Here is a 13,608-nt window from a genome sequence, read left to right on the forward strand (position 1 = left end):
TGAGCTGTATCAGAGCCATAGAAATACCGAGTAGTCCAACCCATTGTTACGTAAAACACAAATTGAACGGCAATTTGGTTCCAAAATAACACAGTAGGTATAGGGAAAATGCATGTTTTTCGGTAAATTAGAGAGAAACTTAAGTCTAAAAACAAATTTAAAGGTTGAAAAGTGTAAAAAACAAGTGTTATTTGTTTTCTGTATCAAAAAAAGTCAAAAAATGGAATTAGAAGCGGTTGATTTGTGACATTTTTGTCATTTAATGGGGGTAAATTTATATGTTTTTTCAAAAAAATGTTTGGTAATGTAAATAGAAGCTGTTTTACGCCTTTCCACAAAAGGAAATCGCAAATAAAACTCAACAAGTTCGTTTAAATTCATTGCGAAAGTCACCGCTTTTGCTCTATTTTGAACACACAAAGACGGCAGTTGGACTACTCGGTGTTTTTACGACTCTGAGCTGTATATACCATGTATTATGTATACCATGTACTGAGCTGTATATACCATGTATTATGTATATACAGCTCAGTGCTAATTAAACGTGCATGAACTACAATACACGTTATTTACGACAAATACAACATATGCAAACCTAAAATGTCTTAAGTATGAAGTATTTAAGCTATTGTGTGTCACATGTTGTATTTTCTTAATAAAAAAAACGTAAGAAAAAAGCATGCAACAAAGGATGTTGCAAAAAAACAACTTTTCAAATGACTATAAGCTTTAATATAAGGTCTTAGATTGAAATGTAACTGGGTATACTATACACACTGTCGGGCCTCTGGTTTTGAGCTGTCCGGCGGCGTAGCACAGTGGTTAAACGGCTTGTAGTGTAACTTGGGGGTAGCGTGTTCGAGGCTCGCTACTGCTACCATTGTGTAGGTGTGAGTGTATGTGTCTTTGAGCTTTTCTGTAACTGCCCAATGAATAATACGCTGTCTAAATTGTCAGTCAATCAGGTGAAGTACCTGAAACGAGGTGAATGAAACAAAACACCCGTGTCATAACGATTGTCCTTGCTTTGCCTTTCGAGAACTAATAGGTACATTCATTCATGAGGTTAATCCGCCTCGTATAGTAAGGCGACGCAAGCACCCAAACATACGACTGGTTTTCAACTAATAATTGTGATTGTAGAAAACAATTCGACAAGAGGCGCTGTTCGAGGAATCAGGATTAACTCGACTCAAGAACTTTAATTTATTCTGAGACATTTGAGATTCGGCTTGCATTTGCTTGCTATAGTTCGTAGCAATGTGATGTAAACGCAGCGAAACTTCTTGGAGCAGACACAGTGTAGGAAAGGCGTCGAAGCTGCAATCACGCACATCCAGAAGCCGAATACAGTTTGGTAAACCTCGCTGAAGGACGTGGGACAACAGGTACTGTAAAGTAATTAAAATGTTGCAATGTTGTATTCAGTTAGATGTTATTATAGCCTATATGGCATGTAGTCTATATATAATGCCGCGAATATAGTAGCCTACTGCGGAATAAGATGGATATCGTTTACACATATTATCCCATACTTTCAAATCGTGTTTTAACAATTAACCACGATATTTTAGAGTGGTGAGGATACGGTTATATAATTTTGTAAAAAAATATGTCCCATATTCCCCCATATCCTACTTCTACTAAGCTCTCGTACAAGGGTATGCTTTGTATATTATCCCACGGATGTGTTTTACTAGTAGTTTGTGACTTTGTGTTATAGTTGTCGTTCAGAAAATATTGGTAATCCTTATATACGTACCATGTCGGGTCTGAACTTGATAAACTTTTGGTTGAATTCATTCGTAATATATGGACTGGCAGCCAATGCATTACGTAAACTGCGATACCGATGGCTGGAAATGCACAAAAAGTTTTAAGTGTGCGGTGATATCAGTAGTGAGATTATGTGTAAACGTTTAACGTTGCTGAATAGAGAGACTAATAAAACACAAAGTTACATGCGTGATAACCGGTATTGCGGCATTATTAACGAGTTGTGTGGAACAGAACACCCGTGTTGTAATGACTGTCGTTGCCCCGCCAAGCGGGGTTACATTTGTGGTAACTCAAGGTGTATGAAACAGAACACCTGTGTTATAATGACTGTAGTTGCCCCGCCATGCGAGAATAAATAAGTTACACACATGGTAAGTTGTAAGCGAGGACGAGGTGTATGAAACAGAACACCCGTGTTATGACGACTGTCGTTGCCCTGCCATGCGAGGATAAATAAGTTACATTACATTTATTCATTCATCCATTCACCCACCTAACATTCATTCATTCATTCATTCATTCATTCATTCATTCATTCATTCATTCATCCATTCACCCACCTAACATTCATTCATTCATTCATCCATTCACCCACCTAAGTTTTTGACTGCCCTCATTCTCACTCTCCACAACCAAGTTGGTGCAATCTCCAAACCAACCGAACAAATTGAATCCGAATCATTTTTGCTGAAGTTACTTTTGTAACTTTTCCCCGAGTTTGTGTAGCCCGAAGCCGCTGAGATTTTTCGGTCGTTTTTATGTTTCGAAGCTCGGCCAGTGTTGCTCACATTGGTGGAACTGCAGTGACGTAGCTCGTATGACGTATCCGGGAAGACTGTGGTGTAACAATAGTTGCGTAGCGACCGTCCAGCGCTAATTCTTTGTTCGCTTTGACTTCTTGTGAAAACATAAGACCTACTGCTTGGCATTTTCATCGAAGGTGGCAACGTCACTTCCGTCATACGACGAATCCTCTGTGTGACGTCACAGCGGCTATTCTTGACGTCGCAGTGCGTGTTCTTCCCGGCAGAAGTACGACATGTCGCGTTAGAATATCTGGGAGTTCTGGCGTTTGATTTTCTTCCATACTTTACATTTCTATTAGGTGTGGACACCCTTACGTACATTGCACTATCTGATGCACTTTGTGGCTTTTCCTCGACAACGCCTAAGCAAGCGGCCGTGCATTCATTAATGTTATTGTTAGTGCCAGTAATATGGCAAAGTGAGGCGCTCCCTCCCAATTTCGTGTCCTCCTGTTTGTTGTAACTAGATGACCCCACCGAAGTTTCAAGCTCTATATTAAGCTCGCTACAAGCCGAAGGGTGGGCCTCTGATGGCGTGCTTGGTTTCATTTCTAAGCCCGCAAATGAGTGTCTTACACTACAAACACCAGGGCTAGGCTCGAGGTGCTTCTGTGGGACAGGGTTAGCACCCGTTGTTTCGCTTGCTGAAATCACGGATATTCTTGGTACATCCTCCAGCTTGCGGACTGTGTTGTAACGAACCGTGGTGCCAAATCTGCGCCTGCGTTCTTGGGGTGGTGGATTTCTTTCTTTTTCCGACGATATGGAAAATTTGCTTGACTTCCTGGTATGACCAGGTTGAAAGCAAACGCTTTTACGCAACCTCCGAATGATGGAGACAAAGAGATACAAGTTTGAAAGCAAAGGGAGGCAGAATAAGAGAATGAAACAAATCACCGGTGATAAGTTTTCTCTTTGTCGACAAATGCTGGCCATGGTGGTGTCTAAAATATAAGGCGGAGAAAATGGTATATAAATACCAACCACGGTATATTGTTATAACCATGCGCTTGATTGCATATTATCGATATCCGGTATATTCTTAGAATTTGTAATTTGAACGTTACTGCTGTTATGTGGGGTGGCTATTTAAATATTGACGGCAAATCAATACATAATAAAAGCGCTTTTAAAAAAACATCCATTTATTCCTACCTTGGTTCTGGCAATACTCTTCGCTGTTGGTATCATTGTGATTGCTTACAACATCGTCTGTAGTGTTAAGGCTGTACAAAAATCATTTCATATAATTAATTGAACAGTCATAGTGCAATTATTGCTTGTTTGACGTGTATTGTGCTTTATGGTCGTAATCTGGCGTGTATGAATTAAATCAATCTATTTTTCGATCGTTAAGTTTCCAATTATAAGGATTTGTTGCTGCAGCGTGTACATATATAAAAGGTGGGGGAATATGGGACACCTTTTCGTTCCATTTTCGTCTCATTTAATAGCAAACAAAGGATGTTCAAAGAATTATTAAATTATATACCAACGACTTCCATGGACCGTTGTTAATTGTTAAAAATACGATCAGGATATTTGGAAATTATGTGCTAAAGGTGTCCCATCTCCCCCACCCCGCTGCATACCTTATGCTCCCTGTCAAACCACATGTGTGTGTGTCGACTGACTTATTACTGTTTTAAGTGTTTTGCCAAATGATACATATACCATAAAAGTAAAAAGAGACTTCGAACCCGAAGCTCTTGGCATGCGCGCTAACTATTGCGCCACGCTGCCATCATTTAACATATGTGGGTTTTCATGGATAAATGAATGAATGTAACTTACTTTATCCTCACGTTGCCGGAAAACGGAAGCCGTTATAACACAGGTGTTCTGTTTTAGACACCACGCGCCAGCTTACAAGTTACCACGTATGTAACATAAGATATCCATCTTACCCCACATAAGTTACCACGTATGTAACTTATTTATCTTCGCATGGAGGGGCAACGACAGTTGTTATAACACGGGTGTTCTGTTTCATACACCTCGTGCCTGTTTATAAATTACCACGTCTGTAACCTTGTGTGGTGATTGTTTTCTGTATGGCTGACAATTTTGACAGCCTATAGTAACCACTGGGTTAGAGCAATTACAGTTAAGCGTCTTGCATAAGGATTATTATACACGCAACCAACCTTAGCGCGGAAACAAGTCGAACGTTCGGGATTCGATTCCCACCCAAGCCACTAGGTCCTACTGAGCCAGAAGTGAAACCGCACAAGAACGAAGGTATTGACGTCACAATTGATACCAACCATAGAAAACATATAATCTTATGCGTTCGGTTTAAACTGATTCCTGTCTTTGCTTTGAGTGGTCGGCATAGTCCAATGTATCTGCGATGTTTAACACACATATGAAACTTGGTGACCATCGCCTGGCGGGGCAACGACAGTCGTTATAACACGGGTGTTCTGTTTGAAACACCTCGTGTCTGCTTACAAATTACCACGTATGTAATTTAGTTATCCTCACGCGGCGGGGCAACACCAATCGTTATAACTTGGGTGTTCTGTTTCATACACCTTGTGCCAGCTTACGCTTTTTGTGTGATTATTATTTGGATTTTGTTCATTTTGTTGTAATGTATGGCTAGCAACTTACGATCAATATTTAGATTGTTAAATAAGGTGTATTTTGTAGGGTGGGAGAAGATGGGACACCTTATCATTCTATTTTATCGTCCCACTTTGTAATAAACGAAGAAAATTCCAATAATTATAAAACCGTATCATTACGATTTCCATTATAGACCGTTGTTCATTGTTTGAAGCACGATCAGGATATTTGGAAATTCTATGCTAAAGGTGTCCCATTTCCCCCATACTACTATACCTGTTGAAAGTTATCAATTGGTGTTTAAGTAGACAAGAGGTATGTGTAGAAAGACACCCAAGTTATAATTATGCTGTATAGCAAACCACGGTGTAACATTGTTTAGATGTTTACATTACAAATAATGTGGTCACCTTTCAAAGTCCTGTGCGGATAAATTAAGCACTGCGCAAACTATGAAGAAGTTTTCACCCCAATCCTGGATCGCTCGGAATATGACGTGTCTTTCATAGAGGTCCCTATCGGTCATGCGTAACGGGTGCACCCATGCGGAAAGCAACATAGATATCATCATGCATACGGAGAGACTCTGCGTATAAATCATGTAAAATGATCAACTTACTCTATCCTCGTGTGCCAGGAAAACGACAGTCGTTTTAATACAGGTGTTCTGTTTCATACACCTCGTGCCAGATTTAACGAGTTACCACGTATGTAACTTTGTGGGTATTTATTTTTTGAATGTTTTTTTTTTAAATGTTTGTGACCACTGGTTAAAGCATTTGTCATTAAGTGTCTTGCTCAAAGACACATATAAGCCCACAGTGCGGTGACAGTGACGAGCTTTGAACCCATGAATTCGACAGAGGTTTAGATATCATGGTTTATAACAAGAGAAGGCAAACTGGAACGCCCGACTACATTTTATTCTGTATGTGGGTAAATTCCTATAAAGGGGTTGTCCAAATTGTTAGCCTTACAAAAAAAATCAATGCAATCACCCACAAAGTTACATTTGTGGTAACTTGTAAGCGAGCATAAGTTGTATGAAACAGAACACACGAGTTATAAGGACTGTCGTTGCCCCGCCACTCGGGGATAAATAAGTTGCGTTTATTACACACGCAGCTGCGGAGAAAATCGTATACAAATACACCAACCACGGTATATTGTTATACCCATGCGCTTGATTGCATATTATCGATATCCGGTATATTCTTAGAATTTGTAATTTGAACGTTACTGTTGTCATGTGGGATGGCTATTTAAATATTGACGGCAAATCAATACATAATAAATTTGCTTATACAAGGATTATTCGGGTTATACAATACAATTGCTTCTAAGCTTGCGGTTTATTTGACAATTTATGTAAAACATGTTCGAAGGAATCAACAAATTTATCCTCACACGGGTGGGCAATGACATTAGTCATTATAACTCGGGTTTTCTGTTTCATACACCTTGTGCCCACTTACAAGTTGTACCACGTATGTAACTTTGTGGGTGATTGTTGTTCTGTGTATGACCGACAGTTTAAAGAACCCATTAGTGACCACTGGGTTATTGGAGCAATTGCCATTTCTTGCCAAAGGGTTCACGCATGCCCACAATCATAGCAATATTAATGCAACTCTTACCATTTGGTAGCAATTGGAAACACTCTTGAGCTTTTTGTGTCTCACCAACACGTATGTAGATAACAGGTTCAATGTTTGCGCTGTCACGAACCCGACCAACAGCATATAAGTAAAAAACATAATGAACATGCTGTGTATCCTGCTATGCGAAATTTAAAATATATAATGAGGTGGGGAAAGATGGAACAACTTTTCATTCTATTTTCTCGTCCTATTTGGTAGTAAAAACAACATTCAAATGTCATACAACCGTACGACTCTCATAGACCGTTGTTAATTGTTTAAAACACGATCAGGATATTTAGATATGTTTTGTGCCAAAGGTGTCCCGCCTTCCCCCACTCTACTATCTTTAAAAATAAACGAAAATAAATACATATTTTAGGTTTGGGCAAAATGGGACAACTTTCCATTCTATTTTCTCGACCCGTTTGGTATTAAACAAAGAATATTTACAGAATTATTTAACCGTATCGTCATGTTTCTAAATGCGTTGGTAATTCTTAAAAGTAGAATTAGGAAACATGAGATGGCATGTACTTGGTATATCTGTCTTACCCCTCAGTACTATATAAAAGAAAATTTAAAAATCGGACAATTGTAAAACCTCTAACCCTAACCTAATAGCCCGTATAATTTATAGAGCTGGATTTGTAAGACTAAAGCTTCCACAACTATAAGTTATTTAGATAACAAAGCAATTCAATTTATTGCAAACTGGGTTTAAATTGTCTCGCAACTAACAGGACACCGTTCCACTAACTTAAAAAATTATCGAGCTTTTTAGAAAACTTTAAACCTTTTTATTAATAACCTCTAATATTCAAATGTATTATTTTTCTATCTAATAAATGCATCATCAACTTATGAGTTACCGTGCTCAAAATAAAGTTCTCCTTATATTCCCAGTATGTACAAACGGTGTTCATAACTCGTCTGAATCTGCCGAAACTGAACTATTTTTTAAACCGCCTTCAAACCAAATGTCCAGTCAAATGTAGATTCGCTTTATCTTCGCGTGGTATGACATGTGCAGTCTAAAACAGATGCCAAGTTATACATTATCAATATTCTAACTAAAGGCACACCTGGAATATTCTATAAGCTGGTTTGCTCCAAGCCTTCAACCCAGTGGCTATTAATGGCTTGTCCTAATTATTAGCCACATAAAAAAATACATAAAAAAATATTCACCGACACAGTAAAAAAATATTCACCGACACAGTAACAAGCATCATGCTGGTTCAAAAAGGTGTATAGACACCGTGGTATATGTGTTATAACGCTGTTGTTTTCCGGTCAAACGAGCATAAAGCAAGCTACTTGCGTTCTTTATATATAAATAATACTGTGGGGTAAGATGGATACCGTTAGCCCTAAATCCTATATTTCCTAATCGTGTTTTAAACAAACAACAAAGCTCTTGTGCATTAGCTGGGTTACAGTTATGCAACTCTGTAAATAAGCTTTGTTTTCTACCAAATGGAACGAGAAAAGGGAATGAAAATGTCTCGTTTATTCCAGTCTCCCACCACATTCATTCTGTTTGTTACGAATGTTGTAGCAAATATAGGCATATCCTGCTACTATATCTATATTACTACACGCGCACTGTTATGCTCTTTATATACTTTATGTTGTATAATGTAAACTGTAATAGTAACATGCGTATAAACCTTAACCTTACTAAACGCCGGTATTACTGACTGGCATGCGGTCGCATGTATCGACCAACAAGTCATTCGCATCAACACACGGTACTATACTGGCTACTGGTTAATTAGAGCATATAGGTTTCATAGCATTGCTTGAAAAGCCCGATCAATTTATTTTATGCCGTCATCAGCCATTGCGTGAGGTCCTGCGTAGCCCGGATATACATGGTGCACGTTACTTTGGCGATCAATATTTTGTTGTATTAATTAAAGGAATATTGCAATAATTTGTCCCGCCAAGTGGCGCAATGGGTTAGCGTGAATGAATCCAGCATATATGGATTTTGTTGCTCGAAGCTGTCAGTGCTCCGACCCAATGGCCAATAATGGGTTGTCGAAACTGTCAGCCATACAATAAAAAAATGACAAATATCCCACAAACAATTACAGCTTAATAGCTTAAGTGCCAAACTGTGCAATGCTGACCTAGGTCGATTAAAATGGGAATACTTAATTGATTTAGATCGTTCAGGCAAACATCAAGCTTTTCCACGAATTAATTATAGGCCCGCTGTAACAAATTATAAGTGTGGGATAAGATGGGACACCTTTAGTACCTAATATCCAAATATCCTTATCGTATTCTAAACAATTAACAACGGTCTATGAAAGTCGTGAGGTTACGGTTTTATAATTCTTTGAATGTTCTTTGTTTACAACCAAAAGGTTTTTCACCTTCCCCTTATACCTACTATATTTCAATATTTTGTTAAATGCCCTTCTCTAGCTGCAAGATACCGTTTAAGATTTAACAACAACGCTTAACTGTGGATTTTAATTGTTACATATTTGACTGTCATTTTGCTGCTAACTCTCTTTTCTTCGTTGTTTTCATTATAACCTATAGTCTTCGCTACTATATATTCAAAGGATGAAAAACACTTATGTTCTTAAGTTCCTTTACTCTTTACCTTTACATTCCGCCACATAAACCACCGCCATGTGCATCCACTTTATACTCAGCTAAACGAGTAATAGAATGATAGAAGCGATCGACGGTCAGGTAATTTACAAATGGTTGCTGCTTGTCCCATGAGGCGATCCAACACGATTCTCCCATTTACAATTACGGTAGAATCGTCCCCCAAATGCGATCGCTTCTTTTATTGATATTTTTGCACCTCGTGACGTCATCCATACGTGTTCATATGACGACATTAGGTGGTTCGATTAAAATTGTAATTTAAAAAATCGAAGTATCTGCTACACTTTTGTTGAACTTTACCGTCTATCGTTGCTACTATTTTTACTTATCTGTTACAATGTTATATCATTATTTTTTGACGCTAGTGGTTAAGCATTCGCTTGGGTTCGAAGCTATGCTCCGCTACCATTGTGGGTGTATGTGTCCTTGGGCAATTAGACACTTAACGGACATTGTTGGCCGAACCCCGGGTTGTCTAAATTATCAGTCATGCAATAAAAATTTTATTAAAACGACTGTTGTTGCAACAAGTAACAGTATTTTTCTCCTCGTATGGTGGCGCTTTATACACGGGAAATCTCGGACAAGAAAGGATTAGTTAAAAAAAGGATTAGTTTACCATGATCTTACCTTTTGCTTGACTTAGCGGTTAATGAAACCTCCTGCTTTTGGTTGATTGCTTCGACTCTTTTTAAAACGTCGCGTCTTAAACGCGCGGTCTTTACAGCATGTTGCAGTTTCGATAGAGTCGGCTATGCACCAGCAAATTAATTCGGATGATGGCCACGTCATAATTACGTTTTACGTCTGTACGGTGGGTCAGCAGCGTCATGACACTGCGTTCGGTGCGGTTACGTTACGGTCGGTTCAGTTACGTTACAGCTGTAGGTTTGTTACGTGAATGTTGCCACGGTTCGTAACAGTCTCATATGTCGTAACGGTCGATGCGGTGCTTTTTGTTTCAATTAAAGAATATCAACTAACTGCTATCTAGGTTTTCTACCCATTGTTGTATGTTTAATTTAAATGCCACACAGTTTAAAAATACCACGCTTCCTGTTCTGCTATTTTATAAGATACGACGTAGCCAAAGAGATGAAAACCAATTTTTAATTTAGTTTTATTTTCTTTGACATGGCTTTCAGGTTAAAAGACAAGTATACTGCAGTTGTGAAATACTACGTGCACATTAATGTTCTCTCGTTTTAAAAGGGGTAAAAAAAGGAAAAAGAGAATTCCAGAAAAAAGAACTGTACCCGATCCAAAAACATTTTCTTATTTTTGTCAGTCAAATTTTAAGGTAAAAGTGTTCGTTTATGATTCAAAATCTATTCATTGTTTAATAAAGTTGTAAATGAAGCGCATGGCCGAGCCATTAAGCAGGTTGCTAATATAGTGATATGCTGCGTTGTTTGGCATAACTTGGCGCGCTTTAACCTCGATTTGCCCTGAGACCGTCCGTAAATCGTGTATAAAAATATCAAAAGAGCTTTTATGTAACTAACGATTAAGCGAAAATAAAATTGTGGCTGTACCGGAACATCATATCGAAAACGTGTAGTTTTTAAAGTTTTATGTGCAGCGTGTTTGAAATATACGGACTGTTAAATATAATCTGAATATATATGTCATTTTTTTGCAGAAATTCTATAGGTTTTTGTTTATATTTGTTAATTGCGCTTTATAATGTCTGGATCAAATGTGTTTCAACTACAAGGGGCTGTACAACAGTATTTATGGGGTAAAGTTGGGGGCGAAAGTATGGTAGCGAAACTATGCTCGCAAAGTGATGCCAACTTTATTATTCAAGACGAACCATACGCTGAGCTGTGGATGGGTGCCCATCCTAAAGCACCAAGCAATGTGATGGGAAAGCAACAAACATTGCTGCAATTTCTAAACGAAAACCCCACCCTGCTGGGTGATAAAGTAAACTCACAATTTGGATCTCTGCCGTATTTATTTAAAGTGCTAAGCGTGAACAAATCTTTATCTATACAAGCACACCCTAATAAAGATTTAGCACAAAAGCTGCACAAGGAATTTCCTGATATTTATAAGGATCCAAACCATAAACCTGAAATGGCAATTGCTTTAACTCCATTTGAAGCCTTGTGTGGATTTCGGCCACTGAATGAAATTGTTAATTATATTAACAAAATACCTGAATTAGCAACTGTTGTTGGTGAAAATGCAGTAGCTAAGCTTAAAAGCGAAACCAAATTATCAAACTGCGTCAGTTCTGCGTTAAAAGAATGTTTTTCAAACGTGATTTTGTGCTCAAAAGAAGTTCGTGAAAAACAGCTTACTGGATTGATTACGCGAGTAAAAGAAATGTCTTCAGAAAGTGGGGACTTGTCTGCCGTTAATGGGGAACTATTGTTAAAGTTGTATTTCCAATTTCCTGGGGATGTTGGTTGTTTTGTGATTTACTTCTTAAACCACATTAACCTTAAACCAGGTGAAGCATTGTTTCTTGGTGCCAATGTACCTCATGCTTATTTATACGGAGACTGCATTGAATGTATGGCGTGCTCTGATAATGTTGTACGAGCGGGACTTACACCTAAGCTTGTAGATGCTGGTACATTATGTGAGATGTTAGAGTACATACCAACAGCAGCTTCTGAGAGAATATTCTGTCCCTCTGCTTCACCTGAAACAAGTGAACTTGTGTACAATCCACCCATTAATGACTTTGCTGTTATAAAAGTTGAAGTGCAGGGCGGAAACTACAATTTCCCTACGTATGAAAGTGCGAGTATTGTTCTGTTTATCTCTGGTGAAGCAGAAATTGTTGGAAGCCAAAATCCAGTAAAACCTGGTGTGATTTTGTTTGTACCTTCAAATGCAAAGCTAGAAGTTAAAGTTACGAAACCACTCGTTGCTTATAGAGCCTTATGTTTGCTATAAATAATGTCACAGTTTTGCCTAAACAGATATTTGAAATATTTTGCTGCTGGTGATATCATACATATTATAATCACCAAAAACCTGATCTGGTAATAAAAATTAGCACAGATTTTGAAGCTAACGTTAACCTTGCATGGCGGACGAAATTGGTTTTTATTTTTCAATAAAATCTATGTTTATTTATGACAGTGGATCAGTTTAAAAAAAGATTTAAAATTTAATTGCCAAAAACTTGCTGATCTTGCTGTGCATTTTTTTACACCAAAACAAAAATGACATTGTGCTGTTTTAATCCCAGTTTCATTTAAGTTCAAACTTCCAATTGTTTATTTATATGAGATTGCAAAATACTAGATTACTTTGTTTCTGTATGATCGTATTATTTCGTACTAGATTGTATTATATATATCATATCAACTTGGAGCTAACGTGAAATTATATGCTGTAGTGCTGTACTTGCCTGTGCAAAGTATTACTGGTCTATTTGGCTCGGGTGTATAATAAGCTGCTTTCAACTTAATGATTTTTGGTGCTTTTGCTGCAGTAACAATAATGACAACTTACCCTTTCACTTATGCACAATGTGTTTATGTTGTTCTTTATATTTCATTACACATTCTTGTAGAACATTATATTACTACATACAACTGCTACTGTGTTCTGCGTAGTTCAAAACATAATATGTATAATATTGGACGAACTGTGGCCTCGCCAGGGTAATGGGCCAACTCTGACCTAACTTCCAGGTGCCATGGATTGCCTCACTGTAGGACCTCACCCATATACAACAGAATCTGCATATACAATGTTGGGGTAATGGCCAACTCTGGTCTAAACCCCAGGTCCCATGGCATGCCTCACTGTAGGACCTCACCCATATAGAATAGAATGTGCATATACAATGTTGGGGTAATGGGCCAACTCTGGCCTACATCCCAGGTCCCATGGCAGGCCCACTGTAGGACCTCACCCATATAGAATAGAGTGTGCATATACAATGTTGGGGTAATGGCCAACTCTGGTCTAAACCCCAGGTCCCATGGCATGCCTCACTGTAGGACCTCACCCATATAGAATAGAATGTGCATATACAATGTTGGGGTAATGGACCAACTCTGGCATAAATCCCAGGTTTCTGTTCTTCCTTGCTGTAGAACCTCACCCATATAAAGTAGAATGTGCACGAACCAAGATACTCTTAAGCTTTATATATTTGTTGCTTATCATGAATTATATTTACAGTTGGTTAAGGTTTAATTAAA

The 13,608-nt window shown here is 38.2% G+C and overlaps 2 protein-coding genes across 2 annotated transcripts; one reads left to right on the forward strand and one right to left on the reverse strand.

The window, feature by feature from the left end:
- Positions 1–626: 626 nt before the first annotated feature.
- On the reverse strand, positions 627–10,524 carry LOC149725381 (uncharacterized). The gene is made up of 7 exons (XM_089892496.1): positions 6,794–10,524; positions 5,567–5,742; positions 4,733–4,933; positions 3,741–3,811; positions 2,375–3,529; positions 1,763–1,856; positions 627–1,391 (listed from the first exon to the last, which is right to left on the reverse strand). Exons 1-7 carry the CDS (start codon positions 6,920–6,922, stop codon positions 1,202–1,204), a joined length of 2,016 nt encoding a protein of 671 aa, XP_089748622.1. The 5' UTR covers positions 6,923–10,524; the 3' UTR covers positions 627–1,201.
- Positions 10,525–11,044: 520 nt separating this feature from the next.
- Positions 11,045–13,588, forward strand: LOC149725382 (mannose-6-phosphate isomerase-like). Its single transcript, XM_089892527.1, has one exon. The coding sequence runs from the start codon at positions 11,120–11,122 to the stop codon at positions 12,344–12,346; it is 1,227 nt and encodes a 408-aa protein (XP_089748653.1). The 5' UTR covers positions 11,045–11,119; the 3' UTR covers positions 12,347–13,588.
- Positions 13,589–13,608: the final 20 nt, after the last annotated feature.

The sequence above is a fragment of the Ciona robusta genome, chromosome 14 (genome assembly GCF_009617815.1).
Source record: "Ciona robusta chromosome 14, ASM961781v2".
NCBI lineage: Eukaryota > Metazoa > Chordata > Ascidiacea > Phlebobranchia > Cionidae > Ciona > Ciona robusta.